General features: G+C 48.4%; 1 protein-coding gene across 1 annotated transcript in view; it reads left to right on the top strand.

Annotated features, from left to right (window-relative positions):
• The window catches only part of manba (mannosidase, beta A, lysosomal), a 125,061-nt gene that overhangs the window by 41,401 nt on the left and 61,797 nt on the right, over positions 1-21,863 (top strand). The window contains 2 exon segments of the mRNA XM_038792894.1: positions 9,891-10,014; positions 18,186-18,364. Of these exon segments, the coding sequence (XP_038648822.1) occupies positions 9,891-10,014; positions 18,186-18,364 (303 nt within the window).

Genomic DNA, 21,863 nt, shown 5'->3' with positions numbered 1-21,863 from the left:
TGTTCTAAAGAGTTTGCACTCAATGTTTGGGAAGTTGAAGTCACACATGACTACTACCGTGTGACTTCTGCACCTTTCCAAAATCTGTTTCCCAATCTGTTCCTCCACATCTCTGCTGCTACTGGGGGACCTATAGAAAACTCCCAACAAGGTTGACTGCTTCTTTCCTATTTCTGACTTCAACCCATATTACCTCAGTAGGCAGATCCTCCTCGAACTGCCTTTCTGCAGCTGTTATACTATCTCTAATTAATAATGCAACCCCCCCCCCCCCCCCCCACCTCTTTAACCACCCTCCCTAATCTTGTTAAAACATCTATAACCAGGAACCTCCAACATACATTTCTACCCCAAGTACCGATCCATGCCTTAAGTTCACCCACCTTATTCCTGCTGCTTCTTGCGTTGAAGTATACACACCAACCCATCTCCGTGCCTGCAAGTACTCTCCTTTGTCAGTGTTACCTTCCCCACTGCCTCACTACATGCTTTGACGTACTGAACATTGGCGGTTCCCATACCCCTGTCAAATTAGTTTAAACCCTCCCGAAGAGTACTAGAAAACCTCCCTCCCAGTATATTGGTGCCCCTCTGGTTCGGATGCAACCCGTCCTGCTTGTACAGATCCCACCTTCCCCAGAATGCGCTCCAATTATCCAAATACCTGAAGTCCTCCCTCCTAATCATTCCTGTAGCCACGTGTTCAATTGCACTCTCTCCCTATTCCTAGCCTCGCTATCACATGGCACCGGCAACAAACCAGAAATGACAACTCTGTCTTGCCCTGGCTTTTAACTTCCAGCCTAACTCCTTAAACTCGTTTATTACATCCACACCCCTTTTCCTAACTACATCGTTGGTACCAATGTGCACTGCGACTTCTGGCTGCTCCCCCTCCCCCTTAAGGATCCTGAAGACGTGATCTGAGACATCCCTGGCCCTGGGACCCGGGAGGCAACATACCTTCCGGGAGTCCTGCTCCCAACCACAGAATCTCCTATCTATTCCCCTAACCATTGAATCTCCTATTACTATTGCTTTTATATTCTCCCCCCTTCCCTTCTGAGCCCCAGAGCCAGACTCAGTGCCAGAGACCTGGCCGCTAGGGCCTTCCCCCGGTATCCCCCCCAACAGCATCCAAAACGGTATACTTGTTTTGAAGGGGAACGGCCATGAGGGATCCCTGCACTGTCTGCCTGTTCGTTTTCTTTCCCCTGACTGTAACCCAGCTACTCTCGTCCTGTACCTTGGGTGTGGCTGCCTCCCTGTAACTCTTGTCAATTACCCCCTCTGCCTCCCGGATGATCCGAAGTTCCTCCAGCTCCAGTTCCCTAACACTGTCTCTGAGGAGCTGGAGTTGGGTGCACTTCCCGCAGGTATAGTCAGCGGGGATACCGGTGGTATCCCTCACCACCCGCATCCTACAGTAGGAGCATGCAACTGCCCTAGCTTCCACTCCTCTTACCTTACAGAATACAGCTGCATTGTGGACCAACTGGAACTCCGCCCTCCGACTCTGCTCCCAGTCAGCTGTACGCTCTGTAAACTCCCGGCTCCCTTCACGCCCTTTGAGGAAATGTAGGAAATAAAATGAAAGGAGGTCCTTACTCCCTCCTCACCTAACTCCCTCAGTCACCAAACTCTCACTATAGCACTCAAATGCACCCAAATTCAGCACACCCTCAGTCACCAAATTCTCACTATAGCACTCAAATGCACCCAAATTCAGCACACCCTCAGTCACCAAACTCTCACTATAGCACTCAAATGCACCCAAATTCAGCACTCCCTCAGTCACCAAACTCTCACTATAGCACTCAAATGCACCCAAATTCAGCACTCCCTCAGTCACCAAACTCTCACTATAGCACTCAAATGCACCCAAACTCAGTGCAAACAAAATCTACACTGTAACTAGCTCACATTTATACTGAGGCTCAGCACTGATCCCTGTGGCTCACCGCTCGTTATATCTTGCAGGAAAGCAAGAACAGGTTACTGATTTGGATGATCAGCATGATGGAGCAGGCTCGATGGGCTGAATGGCCTCCTCCTATTTTCTATCTTTCTAACCTGAAAAAGACCTGTTACTTGCTTACTCTCTGCTTCCTATTAGCTAGCTAATCTTCTCTCTGTGCCAATATACTATCTATACCATCAGCTTTTATTTTCTTCAATAACCTTTGATGTGGCATTTTATCAAATGCCTTGTGGAAATCTAAGCACATTGCTTCCCCTTTATCCACAGCACACGTTTCTTCCTCAAAGAACAGCAACAAATTGGTTAAACATGATTTCCCTTTCACAAAGCCGTATTGGTTCTGCCTGATTACGTTGAACGTATTCACGTGCCTTGCTATAACTTCATAACTTCGAACATTTCCGAGGACGGATGTTGAGATAACTGGCTGTAATTTCCCGCTTTCTGCCTGCCTCCCTTTTTGAATAATGGAGTTACATTTATATCTTCCAATCCAATGGGACCTTCTCCACATCTTGGGAGTTTTGGGAAATTAAATCTAATGCATCATTGGTGTTCCACATTGCGTGGGGAGCTTGAGAGATTGGGGCATCATTTAAAAATGCGTCCCAATCTCTCCCTGCACTGAGGCGTTTCAGCGAGTGGGGCTCCTCAGTACAGGAAATGGGACTGAGTACGGCCTTGGTCGTGCGTTCCGTGCTGAGGCCCCGTATATAACCACAGTCACGTTAGATAGCGCTGTGTTTCCCGACACTGCCAACGCTGGGAAACGCACACCTAAAGGCACTCGCAATGGGATATAGTTCCCATTTGGTTAAATCACGCCCGTAATATATAACTACTTGTTGCATTCATCACAGACCCTAGGCTGAAGTGCATCCGGAATAGCAGAGACATATTTAAGGGGAAGCTGGATAAACCCGTGAAATAATAATCTTTATTGTCACAAGTAGGCTTACATTAACACTGCAATTCCTCCCTCAGCCCAAAGATGTGCAGGTTAGATGGATTGGCCATGCTAAATTGCCTTTAGTGTCCAAAAAGGTGAGGTGGAGTTACTGGGTTATGAGAATAGGGTGTGGGCTGAGGTAGGGTGATCTTTCCAAGGGCCGGTGCAGACTCGATGGGCCGAATGGCCTACTGCACTGTAAAGTCTATGATTCTATGATTCTGTGGAGTTACTATGAAACGATCCTAGTCACCACATTCCGGCGCCTGTTTGGGTACCCTGAGGGAGAATTCAGAATGCCCAATTTACCTAACAGCATGTCTTTCGGGACTTGTGGGAAGAAACCGGAGCACCCAGAGGAAACCCACGCAGACACGGGGAGAACGTGCAGACTCCGCACAGACAGGGACCCAAGCCAGGAATTGAACCTGGGACCCTGACGCTGTGAAGCAACAGGGCTAACCACTGTGCTACAAACGGGTGAGATTCCGTAGGATGGGAGAAGGCTCGTCTGAAGCATTAATATTGACATGGGTCAGTTGGACCCAATGGCCTGTCTGTGTAACTTTCTGTACCCCCAAACTGGAGTGGGTCAGAAGTTCAGAATTGGGAAGGGAAAGCGGGAGACTTGACCTTGTGGGAAAAGGGAACGTGGAAGAGGACACTGATGGAATAGCTTCTCGGTGACAAAGAAATCCAAGATCTCCTCTTTATTGGAGGTCAAGGAGGATATGTTAAAGGAAAAATCTTTTCCCTCTATGGTTTTAGAGTGGGGGATAGTTTTGACTGAGGAGAGAGAGCAAAGTTCAATAGATATTGAAGTGATGGACCAGATCAGGAGTCGAATATAAAGCTTGTTTTGCTCCACCTCCAAGCTTACACCTTAAAGGGTGAAAATATTTGAATTAGAAAACTTTGAAGGGAGAAGGGGAAAAGTAGGGGAATGGAATACAGTGAATAACCTTTCAGAGACCCAGCCCAAACACAATGGACTAAAAATCTCCATCGGAATTCTAAGCTGAATGTATGGTTATCAAATTAAACATTTCTAAGGACATCTGTTTGAAAAGCACTTTGCTTAAAGAAAACTTGTAAAAGGCCTTTGTCCAGGAAGACAGACTATGGACTATGGACAGACAACCTGGCACCTTTCTGTGTTGGTACCAAAGGCGTATCAAACTGCTTATCTCAAGAAAACACGATTCAACGAATGTCCGAAAAGTGTAAATGAAATTCTTCCACTTGTTGGCCTTCTTTCAGAACAAAGATATTTATAGATAAGAATCTTAATAGGAAAAAATGAAATGAAAATGAAAATCGCTTATTGTCACGAGTAGGCTTCAATGAAGTTACTGTGAAAAGCCCCTAGTCGCCACATTCCGGCGCCTGTTCGGGGAGGTTGGTACGGGAATCGAACCGTGCTGCTGGCCTGCCTTGGTCTGCTTTAAAAGCCAGCGAGGAACCCCAAGTGAGGGTAAGGCTGTTTGAAAGGCCCAAGCCTAATATGGAGTTTGGAGGCAGTCATCTTTGGGTTTTGTATATTGAGAAAAGGCTAGAAGCTGCCTGAAGAGAGAACTATTTTGAACATCATAAGAGAGACATCGTGAAACTGATTCTCAGCAGGAAGAGTCAGAGGAAGGTTTTCAGAAAAAGCTCTGGGACGGCTACCAGGACCTGCTCTTGTTAAGTTCACTTGCGAAGGAAAATTCGGACTCTTCCACCACAGAAGCCATCGCAGCTGCTGATGCACTTCAACTTTCAACCCCTTCAAAAAGCAGGAATTCAAGCAGACGGGACAGTAATAATCTCACTGCAACAAGACTGATTTGAAAGATCTTTAAGTTAAAAACAAATCTTTATCTGTTTTAATCTTTGTTACCGTATTTTAGTTAATATCTTTATCACTTTTACCAAAGAAACTTTCAGCAGTAGTTTTTTTAGTTTTTATAATAAACTAATCTTTAACTTGTGTAAGACTAAATCACTCCTAAACTAAAAGGAGGCTACATACAGACTTATAAATTCTTAGCTGACAGACTACTTAAAGAAATGTTTTTTACTTGGTCATGACATTCTATTTTAAACTAGTTTAAAAATAATGTGTGTAAGTTATTTCAGTTGGAGGCCTCCTAACAAAGTATTGAACACAACAAAAAGTGACAAACCTTTCAAACACATTGGGCAATATTAACCAGTTTAATGAACAACCTGGGCTGAGGAGATTGAATAGATTAGGCTCAGTGTCAGAGCCTGTATTTTGTTTTATAATGCTCCAATAAAGTGCCTTGGGTGTATTACAGTAAAGTCACCATAGTCCCAGATGACCATAGGCTGCTTTTCCCTGTGAGGGGGAGAGCTGACTGGTGGTGGTTTAACCGAGGGGGAGAGCTGACTAGTGGTGGTTTAACCGAGGGGAGAGCTGACTGGTGGTGGTTTAACCTGAGGATCACTGCAACCTTTACAGCTGCGTATAGAAGCTCTTAAGCTTCTTGGAAAATTCCAGTAGTATTCCTGTGTGGAAAGCAATATGATCTCTAACATGTGGCAACTGGGGAACATTCCCTGTCACTGGTTTAATGTTGCTTAATGTTGCTGTTGTAGCTCATGTAGAACCACAGCTCACACATGTATGTGAAAGAACGTGCATTTATATAGCATCTTATTAGGCTCCTCAGAAACACCCTAAAGAGGTTCATAAGTAACTTGTTGATTTGGAATGCAGTCACACTTGCTTTATAGGTGAAACCCAGCAGCCATTTTGCCCATTTTCAAACTTTTACACAGCACAAGAGGTATCTGACTAGTTGAACTAATTTTGGTGATGGAGGAATGAATATTGGCCAGGGCACTCTGAACTCCCTGCATTACTTCAGATAGTGCCCTCTGATCTTCACAATTCAATATTGTAACCAAAAGCCCGCATCAATGCAGCGCTCTTTCAATCCAGCGCTCTTTCAATCCAGCTCTCTTTCAATGCAGCTCTCTTTCAATTCGGCGCTCTTTCAATCCAGCTCTCTTTCAATGCAGCTCTCTTTCAATGCAGCATCTTTCAGTCCAGCTCTCTTTCAATGCAGCGCTCTTTCAATCCAGCTCTCTTTCAATGCAGCTCTCTTTCAATCCGGCGCTCTTTCAATCCAGCTCTCTTTCAATGCAGCTCTCTTTCAATGCAGCGCTCTTTCAATCCAGCTCTCTTTCAATGCCGCTCTCTTTCAATGCAGCTCTCTTACAATGCAGCTCTCTTTCAATCCAGCTCTCTTTCAATGCAGCTCGCTTTCAATCCAGCTCTCTTTCAATGCAGCTCTCTTACAATGCAGCTCTCTTTCAATCCAGCTCTCTTTCAATGCAGCTCTCTTTCAATGCAGCTCTCTTTCAATCCAGCTCTCTTTCAATGCAGCTCTCTTTCAATGCAGCTCTCTTTCAATCCGGCGCTCTTTTAATGCAGCATCTTTCAATGCAGCTCTCTTTCAATGCAGCATCTTTCAATGCAGCTCTCTTTCAATGCAGCGCTCTTTCAATCCAGCGCTCTTTCAGTGCAGCGCTCTTTCAGTCCAGCTCTCTTTCAATGCAGCTCTCTTTCAATCCGGCACTCTTTCAATCCAGCTCTCTTTCAATGCAGCGCTCTTTCAATGCAGCTCTCTTTCAATGCAGCTCTCTTTCAATCCAGCTCTCTTTCAATGCAGCTCTCTTTCAATCCAGCGCTCTTTCAATCCAGCTCTCTTTCAATGCAGCGCACTTTCAATCCAGCTCTCTTTCAATGCAGCTCTCTTTCAATCCAGCGCTCTTTCAATCCAGCTCTCTTTCAATCCAGCGCTCTTTCAATCCAGCGCTCTTTCAATCCAGCTCTCTTTCAATCCAGCTCTCTTTCAATGCAGCGCTCTTTCAATCCAGCTCTCTTTCAATCCAGCTCTCTGTCAATGCAGCTCTCTTTCAATCCAGCTCTCTTTCAATGCAGCGCTCTTTCAATCCAGCGCTCTTTCAGTGCAGCGCTCTTTTAGTCCAGCTCTCTTTCAATCCAGCTCTCTTTCAATGCAGCTCTCTTTCAATCCGGCACTCTTTCAATCCAGCTCTCTTTCAATGCAGCGCTCTTTCAATCCAGCGCTCTTTCAATCCAGCGCTCTTTCAATCCAGCTCTCTTTCAATGCAGCCCTCTTTCAATGCAGCTCTCTTTCAATCCAGCTCTCTTTCAATGCAGCTCTCTTTCAATCCAGCGCTCTTTCAATCCAGCTCTCTTTCAATGCAGCGCACTTTCAATCCAGCTCTCTTTCAATGCAGCTCTCTTTCAATGCAGCTCTCTTTCTATCCAGCTCTCTTTCAATGCAGCTCTCTTTCAATCCAGCTCTCTTTCAATCCAGCTCTCTTTCAATCCAGCTCTCTTTCAATGCAGCTCTCTTTCAATGCAGCGCACTTTCAATGCAGCTCTCTTTCAATGCAGCTCTCTTTCAATCCAGCGCTCTTTCAATGCAGCTCTCTTTCAATCCAGCTCTCTTTCAATCCAGCGCTCTTTCAATCCAGCTCTCTTTCAAAGCAGCTCTCTTTCAATGCAGCTCTCTTTCAATGCAGCTCTCTTACAATGCAGCTCTCTTACAATGCAGCTCTCTTTCAATGCAGCTCTCTTTCAATGCAGCTCTCTTTCAATGCAGCTCTCTTACAATCCAGCTCTCTTTCAATCCAGCGCTCTTTCAATCCAGCTCTCTTTCAATGCAGCTCTCTTTCAATGCAGCTCTCTTTCAATGCAGCTCTCTTTCAATGCAGCGCTCTTTCAATGCAGCTCTTTTTCAATGCAGCTCTCTTTCAATGCAGCTCTCTTTCAATGCAGCTCTCTTTCAATGCAGCTCTCTTACAATGCAGCTCTCTTACAATGCAGCTCTCTTTCAATGCAGCTCTCTTTCAATGCAGCTCTCTTTCAATCCAGCTCTCTTTCAATGCAGCTCTCTTTCAATCCAGCGCTCTTTCAATGCAGCGCTCTTTCAATCCAGCTCTCTTTCAATCCAGCGCTCTTTCAATCCAGCTCTCTTTGATTCCAGCTCTCTTTCAATCCAGCGCTCTTTCAATCCAGCTCTCTTTCAATCCAGCTCTCTTTCAATGCAGCTCTCTTTCAGTGCAACGCTCTTTCAATGCAGCGCTCTTTCAATCCAGCTCTCTTTCAATCCAGCGCTCTTTCAATGCAGCGCTCTTTCAATCCAGCTCTCTTTCAATCCAGCGCTCTTTCAATCCAGCTCTCTTTCAATCCAGCGCTCTTTCAATCCAGCGCTCTTTCAGTCCAGCTCTCTTTCAATGCAGCGCTCTTTCAGTCCAGCTCTCTTTCAATGCAGCGCTCTTTCAATCCAGCTCTCTTTCAATGCAGCGCTCTTTCAATCCAGCGCTCTTTCAGTCCAGCTCTCTTTCAATGCAGCGCTCTTTCAATCCAGCTCTCTTTCAATGCAGTGCTCTTTCAGTCCGGCACTCTTTCAATCCAGCTCTCTTTCAATGCAGCTCTCTTTCAGTGCAGCTCTCTTTCAATCCAGCTCTCTTTCAATCCAGCTCTCTTTCAATCCAGCGCTCTTTCAATCCAGCTCTCTTTCAATGCAGCGCTCTTTCAATCCAGCTCTCTTTCAATCCAGCTCTCTTTCAATGCAGCTCTCTTTCAATGCAGCTCTCTTTCAATGCAGCTCTCTTACAATGCAGCTCTCTTTCAATGCAGCGCTCTTTCAATCCAGCTCTCTTTCAATGCAGCTCTCTTTCAATGCAGCGCTCTTTCAATCCAGCTCTCTTTCAATCCAGCTCTCTTTCAATGCAGCTCTCTTTCAATCCAGCTCTCTTTCAATCCAGCGCTCTTTCAATCCAGCGCTCTTTCAATCCAGCTCTCTTTCAATCCAGCACTCTTTCAATCCGGCGCTCTTTCAATCCAGCTCTCTTTCAATCCAGCGCTCTTTCAATCCAGCGCTCTTTCAATCCAGCGCTCTTTCAATCCGGCACTCTTTAAATCCAGAGTTCTTTCAAAGTAGCTCTCTTTCAATGCAGCACTGAAATGTCGACCTAGATTATGGACTGAGACCTGCATTTAGTTGTGATCTTCCAACAACTTTTGGCAAATTGGCACCACTAGGTAACACTCACGTGTCTGCCAGCTTTCCGCCCCGGCTTTCCCCTGGCATATTCTCAACAGTTTTGCCAGAAATCAGGGTTCTGATTTGTAGTTGCCACATGGTCCCAGCCTGTCAGTGACTGGGCAGTTTCTATTAGTTTGCATTTTCCACCTGAAGGGTGATCTGGTTGTGAGGTGCATGTGTGGGATTTAGAGGGTGGGGATGAGTCGCACTGTGTTCCAAATATACAAAATTAGTCTCTTAGGCTCTTAAGGCTGGCGCCCAGATTGCCTGGTTCCTCCAGTTACCAGCAGAGACTAAACATTCTATAGAATCAGTGTGCTGCACAGACTAGCCCCAGATATGGCTGCAGTGACACCATGAATGAAATGAAATGAAAATCGCTTATTGTCACGAGTAGGCTTCAATGAAGTTACTGTGAAAAGCCCCTAGTTGCCACATTCCGGCGCCTGTCCGGGGAGGCTGGTACGGGAATCGAACCGTGCTGCTGGCCTACTTGGTCTGCTTTAAAAGCCAGCGATTTAGCCGAGTGAGCTAAACCAGCCCCATTATAGTGACAGAGATTAATTTTAGCAGAAAGTGTATCACACAATAAACGTAAATATGGATTTGCTTAACAAATAGTTCCCGCCATTCAATGATTGAGAGTGAAGAACTCACTATGATCAAAAAACCATTCCGTTTTTCATCTTAACATTCTAGCAATTAAAACACAAAGTTTAAAGTTCCGATAGCCTGTTTCTTTGTTGCAGACCTGTGTAATTTACAGTTTTGTTACATTAAAGAACAAATATGATTATTGAGCCCACAGTCAATCAATGCAATAAGTTGAATGCCCTTGATTTATTTCAAATTCTTCTACATTACATTTTAGGAGCAGTGCTCTTTCAGCTGGGACTGGGGTCCATCATTTCCTACACAGGGCATCTGGAAAGATATAAGGATTGAAATGTATGATATCTGTCACCTGACATATCTCACAGCAACTACTATCTATGGTATGGACTTTGGTCATTTTTGTCAGGACGCCTGAAGACATTTTATTTTACTTATGTTTAGTATCATTTAAAGAGGCATTATATTTTGCTGATAATTTGGAAGTTTGATGGCAATCATTTTTAATGTCCCATGGATAAAACTTGCCTTTTCATGAATTTTTTAAACTGTCGTTTATAAATGTTTTGGATGCAGAAGACTGCGGTTTAGTTACCAGAATCTGCTTGTTGAGTGCTTTATGAACCATAACATTTAACGAGTCTTTAACTCATTATCAACGGTTGGTTATTGATTAGTGTAATGTGCATGGCTAATATTTTACAAAAAACATCATCTGTTGCTACTTTGCTTATGAATGAAATGAAATGAAAATCGCTTATTGTCACGAGTAGGCTTCAAAGAAGTTACTGTGAAAAGCCCCTAGTCGCCACATTCCGGCGCCTGTCCGGGGAGGCTGGTACGGGAATGTGGCATGTGATAGAAACAGCACATTGCGGGTAAAAGAGCAGCAAAAATCTTCATGATGGCCAGTAAAAGAAAAGGAGCCAGGATTGGCAGATGGAGTTAAAAAACAGTTAATCCATAAAATCATTGATTGGCAGGCAAGTTTGAGGGGGCGGAATGGCTTCTTCATGTTCCTATGTATTCACAATTCATTGTAAATAATGAATTTCTTGACAATTAATGAAAGAATTATATAACTGTGTTTACAGCAGCAACAACGTAATGGCATCTTTAATGCAACAAACATCCTAAACTGCTTTTCAGGAACATTGGACAAAGTTGACACCGAGCTACATGAGGAGACATTAGGAGAGATCTCTAAAAGCTTGGCAAAGAGGGGAGGGAGAGAGGTGGAGAGGTTTAGTGAGGAAACTCCAGAGCAGAGAATCTAGACAACAGAAAGCACAGATAATTATGAGAACTTGTTCCAAATTTAACTCGTAACAAAGCTCCAAAACCTAGGATTTGGCTCTCCACTCTGCAACTGGATCCTCGATTTTCTGACCAACAGACCACAATCAGTAAGAATGAACACCAACACCTCCTCCACAATAGTCCTCAATACCGGGGCCCCGCAAGGCTGCGTACTTAGCCCCCTACTCTACTCCCTGTACACACACGACTGCATGGCAAAATTTGGTTCCAACTCCATCTACAAGTTTGCTGACGATACGACCACAGTGGGCCGGATCTCGAATAACGACGAGTCCGAATACAGGAGGGAGATAGAGAACCTAGTGGAGTGGTGTAACGACAATAATCTCTCCCTCAATGCCAGCAAAACTAAAGAGCTGGTCATCGACTTCAGGAAGCAAAGTACTGTACACACCCCTGTCAGCATCAAAGGGGCCGAGGTGGAGATGGTTCGCAGTTTCTAATTCCTAGGGGTGCACATCACCAAAAATCTGTCCTGGTCCACTCACGTCGACACTATCACCAAGAAAGCACAACAGCGCCTATACTTCCTCAGGAAACTAAGGAAATTCGGCATGTCCACATTAACCCTTACCAACTTTTACAGATGCACCATAGAAAGCATCCTATCGGGCTACATCACAGCCTGGTATGGCAACTGCTCGGCCCAGGACCGCAAGGAACTTCAGAGAGTCGTGAATACCGCCCAGTCCATCTCACAAACCTGCCTCCCATCCATGGACTCCATCGACACCTCACGCTGCTGGGGGAAAGCGGGCAGCATAATCAAGGATCCCTCCCACCCGGCTTACTCACTCTTCCAACTTCTTCCATCGGGCAGGAGATACAGAAGTCTGAGAACACGCACGAACAGACTCAAAAACAGCTTCTTCCCCACCGTCACCAGACTCCTAAATAACCCTCTTATTGACTGACCTCATTAACACTACACCCTGTATGCTTCATCCGATGCTGGTGTCTATGTAGTTACATTGTATATCTTGTTTGCCCTATTATGTATTTTCTTGAATTCTGTTTAATTCCCTTTTCTTCCCATGTACTGAATGATCTGTTGAGCTGCTCGCAGAAAAATACTTTTCACTGTACCTCGGTACACGTGACAATAAACAAATCCAATCCAATCCAATCCAATCCAATCTAAACTCCTTTGTTCCGTTTTTAAATTACTTTTTAAATTTGAAGAAGTAAATTATAAAAAGAGACAGTAGCTGAAACTAAAATGTGTGTGTAAACACCAATTTCAGTGAGTTCGTTTTTACAAACGACAAATTAAATGCCACTATCTGGGAGTCATCCGGATTAGATCTGGAGCGATTAGAGGCATAATCCCCACAATTTCCCCTGATCTGTGCTTCAGGCAGGTAAAGCTTCCCCCTGTACTGTGCAGCCATAAATGAGCCCTTGTGCTCACAACACGCTGCACACTAACAATATAATTATGTAAGTATTAAGCATAGTGATAAGGCAGCGAGGGGATGTGCTGCAGGGGTTACTGCTGACTATGGGCTGACTCACTCTGCAGAGAGGCAAGCAGGAAGTTAGTAAAATTCTATCCTCGCGTTGTGGTTTGTGATCTGTTACCACTGGTTTACTGCTGCTCTTCTGTGAGTTGGTGTTGAGTCTATCAGGGTTAGTATGCAAAGTAGATCTCTGGGCAGAAAGCCCAGGTTGCCTGGCCATTTCCCAGGTGGAGATTATACATGTGTTTGTATAATTTTACAGTGACTTGACCAGTTTCCAAGCAGTTTACGGTACCATACCTTTTACTGCTCTTAATACCGAACTACTTCCTTGACAACGTATAAGCCAAGTGAAAAAAAATGAAGTGGTTGCTCCCGAAACTGGTGGCCTTTTGATTGTACTTTCACTTCCAACATTCTGTCCAGAGTAGGTAAACATCAAAGGTCCTTTTATGCTCAGTTTTCTCATTTCAAATGAAGGTTGAAATAGACAGCGGTGTGTCTCCTTGGCAGGTGTAAAGTATCTGTGAATCTAACATTAGTAGTTGATAAGGAAGCTACAGTAACCAGCTAATCTCCTGACACTTTAACCAGCCAGAACATGCAATGTAATTTAAATGCGAAAGCTGCATTTGCAACCAGTGCTTTATAAGATTCAGACGTCGAGACGACGTGAACTGTGAGTTGAGCTGTTCCAATGCTGGACTCAACCAACTGAATTAGCAGAATGTCCAAGAAGCTGAGATCAATGGAGATAAACCCAGTATACATTTCAAAATATGACTGTCCAATAACCCGGGTGTAAAACCGGTGGGGTTTAATGAGTTATATAGTCAATCGATATCGGCCAAGAACATAGAGGGACATAGGGTGAAATCAATTTCACTAACCTCTCTCTTAGTTCATTTGCTGATCTTTCAGGACTGAGGAAAGAAATTTTCACTATTTTATAAAACCTGGTGCATTTTAAACACGTTCTTTAGATTATTTATAATTTAAACTGCTGAATATACAATTAATAACCTGCATAGTTTTAACTTCTTCATTGAATCATTTGTAATTAAAGATTGTTAGTTATACAAATTTGATCTGTTAACATAGAACATAGAAAAATACAGCACAGAACAGGTCCTTCGGCCCACGATGTTGTGCCGAACTTTTGTCCTAGATTAAGAACAAATTAATCTACACCCCATCATTCTACCGTAATCCATGTACCTATCCAATAGCCGCTTGAAGGTCCCTAATGTTTCCGACTCAACTACTTCCACAGGCAGTGCATTCCATGCCCCCACTACTCTCTGGGTAAAGAACCTACCTCGTACATCCCCCCTTATATCTTCCACCATTCACCTTAAATTCATGCCCCCTTGTAATGATTTGTTTCACCCGGGGAAAAAGTCTCTGACTATCTACTCTATCTATTCCCCATATCATCTTATAAACCTCTATCAAGTCGCCCTTCATCCTTCTCCATGCAATGTTTCTGCATCAGAAAATTTTGATACGAAATACTACATAAATTTGGACGAATTGGTATTATCCTGATTGTGCAAAGTGAGATTTACACTTTCTAATCTTCACTTATGTGAAGTCCAACGCATCCAGTGAAATGGAAGGATATAATAATCTTTATTAGTGTCACAAGTAGGCTTACATTAACACTGCAATGAAGTTACTGTGAAAAGCCCCTAGTCGTCACACTCCAACACGTCTTCGGGTACACGGAGGGAGAATTCAGAATGTCCAAATGACCTAACAAGCACGTCTTTCGGGACTTGTGGGATAACAATCTGTCTTCATCTTTTTGGTACCAAAGTTTAAAACCACTCATTTATCCAAATTATACTGCATCTGCCATTTGTTTGCCCACTCACTCAACTTGTCCAAATCACACTGAAGCATCTCTGCATCCTCTTCAAAGAGGTGCTCAAAAGGTGAATTAGAACTTATTTTCCTCCTTCTTCGGCAATCACTCGCTAACGAGTATGATTGTCCACTTCAGAAACTCTGTGGGTGGGATTTTCCGATAATCGGCACGATGGCCGGAACCTGGCGCCAAAAACCATGCAGATCACTCCAGCGTGGGGCCTTTCCAAACGGCGCAAATTCCCCGGCCCGGAATGGGCTAGAAGCGGCGTGATGCCATTCGTGACGGCGCCACCCGCGCGGACGCGTGGCGTCAATGACACCGGGCGGCGCACAGCTCAAAAGACGGCGCTTCCGCCCACCGGAGACCCGACAGGATAGCCGCCCATCGCGGAGCCCCGAGGTTCCAGGAGCGCGACATCGAGGCGCTACGGGACGCAGCAGGGGAGGGAGGCCCTATACCCCGGACAGAGGCGCAGGCTTGCCCCACGCCTCAGCCGGCGCCTGTGGAGGGAGGTGGCAGAGGCTGTCAGCTCTGTGGCTGTAACACCAAGGACAGGCACCCAGTGACAGAAGAGGGTGAATGACCTCGCCAGGGCAGCCAGGGTGAGTACCCCCCCCCCCCCCCGTACCTATGCCAATATACGCACAACCGCTGGCCTGCATGTATATCCCTGCCTAACACTGTTGCCCTTTATCCCTGCCACCCACCCACCCCCCCCACAGGAGAAGCACGCACACAACAACAGGGAGTGTGAGAGGACCGGTGAGGGCACAGCTGATGAGAGACCACTCACCGTTCATGAGGAGACGGCCCTGGAACTGGCAGGCGGACCCGAGGACCGGGAGGTTGCCGATGCAGAGGTCGGGGGCGCACCACCAAGTGAGACCCCCCACGGCCGTCCCTATTCCCCTATATCCCCCTCCCCCATATCCCCCACCCCCATATCCCCCCTCCCCCATATCCCCCCTCCCCCATATCCCCCCTCCCCCATATCCCCCCTCCCCCATATCCCCCCTCCCCCATATCCCCCCTCCCCCATATCCCCCACCCCCATATCCCCCCTCCCCCATTTCCCCATAACCCCCCTCCCCCATAACCCCCCTCCCCAATATCCCCCCTCCCCAATATCCCCCCTCCCCAATATCCCCCCTCCCCCATTTCCCCATAACCCCCCTCCCCCATAACCCCCCTCCCCCATATACCCCCTCCCCCATATCCCCCCTCCCCCATTTCCCCATAACCCCCCTCCCCAATATCCCCCCACCCCCATATCCCCCCTCCCCCATATCCCCCCTCCCCCATATCCCCCCTCCCCATATCCCCCACCCCCATATCCCCATAACCCCCCTCCCCCATATCCCCCCTCCCCCATATCCCCCCTCCCCCATATCCCCCACCCCCATATCCCCCACCCCCATAACCCCCCTCCCCCATAACCCCCCTCTCCAATATCCCCCATCCCCAATATCCCCCATTTCCCCCGATCACCACCCGAGTGTCTAACCATGCTGCTGCTGTATTGTGTATTGCAGGACCAAACGTCAAGGCACCCGTCCCCGCGGATGCCAACCGCCCGCAGGACGCCCCAGGATGGCCACAAGACGGGGACAGGCCCGGAGCAACACGGTGACGACACCCCCGTCTCGTGCGACTGTGGCAACACAGGCGTGTGACACCCAGCGACGAGGGAGCAGCCACAGGCCCCTGTCGCAGCCGAGCCAGGACATCCCTCCCCAGGACATCCCTCCCCAGGACATCCCTCCCCAGGACAGCCCTCCCCAGGACATCCCTCCCCAGGACATCCCTCCCCAGGACAGCCCTCCCCAGGACAGCCCTACCCAGGACATCCCTCCCCAGGACATCCCTCCCCAGGACATCCCTCCCCAGGACATCCCTCCCCAGGACATCCCTCCCCAGGACAGCCCTCCCCAGGACAGCCCTCCCCAGGACAGCCCTCCCCAGGACAGCCCTCCCCAGGACAGCCCCCAGGACATCCCTCCCCAGGACATCCCTCCCCAGGACATCCCTCCCCAGGACAGCCCTCCCCAGGACATCCCTCCCCAGGACAGCCCTCCCCAGGACAGCCCTCCCCAGGACAGCCCTCCCCAGGACAGCCCTCCCCAGGACAGCCCTCCCCAGGGCATCCCTCCCCAGGACAGCCCTCCCCAGGACAGCCCTCCCCAGGACAGCCCTCCCCAGGACATCCCTCCCCAGGACATCCCTCCCCAGGACATCCCTCCCCAGGACAGCCCTCCCCAGGACAGCCCTCCCCAGGACAGCCCTCCCCAGGACAGCCCTCCCCAGGACAGCCCTCCCCAGGGCATCCCTCCCCAGGACAGCCCTCCCCAGGACAGCCCTCCCCAGGACAGCCCTCCCAAGGACATCCCTCCCCAGGACATCCCTCCCCAGGACATCCCTCCCCAGGACAGCCCTCCCCAGGACAGCCCTCCCCAGGACAGCCATACCCAGGACACCTACCACACATGAGACTGGAAGACAGGATAGTGACACACAGCGGACGGGTGGACACAAACCGCCACCCCAGGGGACCATGGATTCTGGGTCGGACAATGCTCACGACACCACGCCACTGCTGTCTCCAACACCCTCCACCATCGCAGAGACACTCACCTCGGTTGGGCACTTTAGTGATGAGGCTTCTGGTATGCTCACTGGTGCGCACAACACAGCCGTACCGGTACAGCAGGTGGAGGTAGGAGCAGCAGAGGGGCCGGGAGGTCGGAGGGCATCCTGGCGCAAGCAAACATCTGCCGCCCAGATGGGTCCCGGGCTCCTGGAGTTACCACACCCACCCATAGACCCGATGCAGTCACCGAACCAGGGATGATCGAAGGTGGAGGAGTCCACCCGCGTCCAGGAGCTGGGAGTGATGCCTGTCATGCGTGCCACCCAGGCCGAAACTGCACGGGTGGCGTCCGTGGTGGCGGCAATGGGTGCGACGGTGTCAGACATGGGGAACAGTATGCAAGGCCTGGGGCTTTCCGTGCAGGTGGCGTCTGTGGCCCAGGACATGGCTGTCCTCTCACAGGACGCCATGAGCCAGAGCCAGCGGCAGATGGCAGAGGCGCTGAACGCCATGGTCCTGTCCCTGCAGGCTGTGGCCCAGTCTCAGCAGGCCATTGCTGAGGGCATTGGCGCCATTGCCCATGTGCTCGCCGGCGTCGCCCAGACACAGACAGGGATGGACAACTCCCTGAGCTCCATGGCTGCAAACTTGCAGATCCTTGGTGAATCCATCACTTTAGGATGAGGGAATCCTTTTGGTCTCTGGACCGGACAGTGGCAAAGTCGAACATGTGCCAGTGCTCTGATTGTGGATGTCTCCAGGAAGTCTTGAACAGTGTGTTAATGATAACAAGCTGGTGCTCCGTGCTTTTGGCGAGCAGAACCCCTTTGGAGTTGCAATTCCCACCTCCTTCCTTTCCGAAAGTTCCTTTCCAGATTTGGGAGATCTTTCCTCTCTGGTTTTGAAGTCCCCAAGGAGAATGATCTTAGCTTCCTTCGGCATGTTGGAGAGTCTCGAGTCCAGGGTGGAGTAGAAGCCTTCTTTGGGTTCATCATTGGCATCAAGAGTTGGGGAGTAGGCACTCGTGTCCGTTACCTACTGGTTCTTGGCAAGTTGTAGACGGAGGATTATGATTCATTTGTTTATTCTTGATGGCCAATCCAATTCCATGCCTCCTAGACTAACCTCGGGTTTTCCTCTTTAGAAGGATTTACACTTTCTTATCTAAAGTGATTCATGTAAAATCCACGCAGCCAGTGAAATGCAAAGGGATGTTCAAAAGGTGAACTAAGTCAAGGGCCGCGTGAATGTTCAAATCTGTTTGAATTATTGGAAAGTTGTTGGAATTTAAAGAGCGTTTCTTTTTATCTTTAGATGAGAAAACACGGGCGTGGTCTGTGGAAGCAGAGAGCTTTTTTGATGTTGTTTTCCCGAAGCCTATTGAAGGTGAGCTGATGGTTAACATTCCAACTTTACAAACACAACAATCTTACAAAATAATTCTTGAGAACAGAGAAGACAGCAGAAGTAAAGTCAAACTGGACATTAATCAGGTGAGAGGTCTTTTTATTATCAGAAGTGTGACTTAGCAAAGTAAATCTTTCTGTTAAATAAATAACCTTCATCACTGATATATCTGCAAATGGTTATTGGATGACTGAAGCTTGGATTTGCTGAGTGTGTTTGATCCTATTTGTCGTGAAATATTTTCCATCCAATCGGATGGACAGAAAATAATTCAAGTGAAATACTATTCATTACTAATTCATTCTGCATGTATAAATCAGATGTTGCTCTCGCCCCACAACTGGCAGATTGCAAAGGGATATTGTCTTCTATACTTTTTTCCCCAACAGTTTTCTTACCTTTCTTACATTCTGGAAGGTATTGTCAGATCAATATATTTAAAAAAAATAAATTTAGAGTACCCAATTTTTTTTTTCCAATTGAGGTGCAATTTAGCGTGGCCAATCCACCTACCTTGCACATCTTTGGGTTGTGGGGATAAGACCCACGCAGACATGGGGAAATGTGCAAACCCCACACGGACGGTGACCCAGGACCAATTTCGAACCGGGTCCTCGGCGCCGTGACCGAACTATCTCATCTATACATTGACTAAAACATTTTATGATTGACTGTATTCTTCCTCCAAAATATCTAGCCATAATGTTGGTAAAAGTTTGAAGATTTTGGAGCATTTTAACCATGTTCCTCACCGGATGAATAATCCATAGATTCCACAGTGCAGAAGGAGGCCATTCGGCCCATCAGAACTGCCCCGACCCTTTGTAAGAGCACCTCACCCAGACCTACTCCCCCGCTCTGTCCCCGTAGCCCCACCTAACCTACACATCTTTGGACTGTGGGAGGAAACCAGAGCACCCGGATGAATCCCAGGAAGATTTGGGGAGAATGTGCAAACTCCACACAGTCACCCAAGGCTGGAATCGGTCCTTGACGCTGCAAAGCAGCAGTGCTAACCATTGTGCCTCCGTGCCACCCCTGTTTCCATTGCATCTTACAAAATGAACTACAGTAGACCAAGCATTAGTCCAGCCTATTACAGATGTCACAATTGGAGGTACATGCTCATCTCCCAGAGGAGTCATAACATTTCACTTTTTTCATCTATTATTTGTACCGAAAGTGGGCATTGCTGGCAAGGCCTGCATTTGTTGCCTTCCCTAATTGCTCTTGAGAAGGAGATGGTAAGCCCATGGCATTGATGCCTCTTAAAGGGCAGCACGGTAGCATTCTGGATAGCACAATGGCTTCACAGCTCCAGGGTCCCAGGTTCGATTCCCGGCTTGGGTCACTGTCTGTGCGGAGTCTGCACATCCTCCCCGTGTGTGCGTGGGTTTCCTCCGGGTGCTCCGGTTTCTCCCCACAGTCCAAAGATGTGCAGGTTAGGTGGATTGGCCATGCAAAATTGCCTTTAGTGTCCAAAATTGCCCTTAGTGTTGGGTGGGGTTACTGGGTTATGGGGATAGGGTGGAGGTGTTGACCTTGGGTAGGGTGCTCTTTCCAAGAGCCAGTGCTGACTTGATGGGCCGAATGGCCTCCTTCTGCACTGTAAATTCTGTGATTAATCATCCTTGAGTTGCGAGTGAGTCCAGTGATCTTCATGTGTCTCTACCAGACCACCAAGTTTGGTCATTGGATGTGGGACAGTGGTAATTCCAGCCCCTCCATAATCAGTGAGTGGCTATTACAGGTGTGCAGACTGATTCTATATTTGTGCAGAATGGTTGTTAGACTGGTGTCTTCTGGTGGGTTTTGGGATAGAACTGTGATCTGGAATCTGCTTAAGTTGATCTGCAGCGACACACAGGGTGCAGCGTGTGACAGTCTGTGGCATTGCTCATTATGTCTGTGCTGCAAGGTCACCAAATGGTCCAAGCTGCTCTTTCACAGACCGTATTTATTACTGCCTGGAAGAAATATAGTAAAAGTCTTACAACACCAGGTTAAAGTCCAACAGGTTTGTTTCGAATCACTAGCTTTCGGAGCGCAGCTCCTGAGGAAGGAGCAGTGCTCCGAAAGCTCGTGTTTGAAACAAACATGTTGGACTTCTTACTGTGCTCAACCCAGCCCAACGCCGGCATCTCCACATCATGGAAGAAATATAACAGCATCAGTAACAGATTTTAATGTGTTCCATCACAAAGCTTTGCAGACCAATCATTTGACACATTTTCATTTTTGCACGGTGAAACTTCAGTCTCCATTGATCAGCTGCACGGCTGGTTGTGACGATGCACAGCTACTGTGACGATGCACGGCTGCCTGTGACGATGCACGGCTGGTTGTGACGATGCACAGCTGCCTGTGACGATGCACGGCTGCCTGTGACGAAGCACGGCTGGTTGTGACGATGCACGGCTGCCTGTGGCGATGCACGGCTGCCTGTGACGACGCACGGCTGCCTGTGACGATGCACGGCTGGTTGTGACGATGCACGGCTGGTTGTGATGATGCACAGCTGCCTGTGGCGATGCACGGCTGCCTGTGACGATGCACGGCTGCCTGTGACGATGCACGGCTGCCTGTGACTATGCACGGCTGCCTGTGACGATGCACGGCTGGTTGTGACGATGCACGGCTGGTTGTGATGATGCACAGCTGCCTGTGGCGATGCACAGCTACTGTGACGATGCACGGCTGCCTGTGACGATGCACGGCTGCCTGTGACGATGCACGGCTGCCTGTGACGATGCACGGCTGCCTGTGACGATGCACGGCTGGTTGTGGCGATGCACGGCTGGTTGTGGCGATGCACGGCTGCCTCTGACGATGCACGGCTGGTTGTGACGATGCACGGCTGGTTGTGGCGATGCACGGCTGGTTGTGGCGATGCACGGCTACCTGTGGCGATGCACGGCTGCCCGTGGCGACGCACAGCTGACTGTGACGATGCACGGCTGCCTGTGACGATGCACGGCTGCCTGTGACCATGCACGCCTACTGTGACGACGCACGGCTGCCTGTGGCGATGCACGGCTGCTCTGACGATGCTCGGCTGATTGTGACGATGCACGGCTGGTTGTGACGATGCACGGCTGGCTGTAGCGATGCACGGCTGCCTGTGGCGATGCACGGCTGCTCTGACGATGCTCGGCTGATTGTGACGATGCACGGCTACCTGTGACGTTGCACGGCTGGCTGTAGCGATGCACGGCTGCCTGTGGCGATGCACGGCTGGCTGTGACGTTGCACGACTGGTTGTGATGATGCACGGCTGGTTGTGACGATGCACGGCTGCCTGTGACGATGCACGGCTGCCTGTGGCGATGCACGGCTGCCTGTGGCGATGCACAGCTGCTGTGAAGATGCACGGCTGCCTGTGACGATGCACGGCTGCCTGTGACGATGCACGGCTCCCTGTGGCGACGCACGGCTGCCTGTGACGACGCACTGCTGCCTGTGGCGATGCACGGCTGCCTGTGCCGATGCACGGCTACCTGAGACGATGCACGGCTGCCTGTGATGATGCACGGCTACCTGAGACGATGCACGGCTGCCTGTGGCGATGCACGGCTACTATGACGA

This window comes from Scyliorhinus canicula, chromosome 3, assembly GCF_902713615.1.
Source record: "Scyliorhinus canicula chromosome 3, sScyCan1.1, whole genome shotgun sequence".
NCBI classification, from domain to species: Eukaryota; Metazoa; Chordata; class Chondrichthyes; order Carcharhiniformes; family Scyliorhinidae; genus Scyliorhinus; species Scyliorhinus canicula.
Note: the sequence above shows the minus strand (reverse complement) of the source record. Positions and strands in the feature narration are given on the sequence as shown.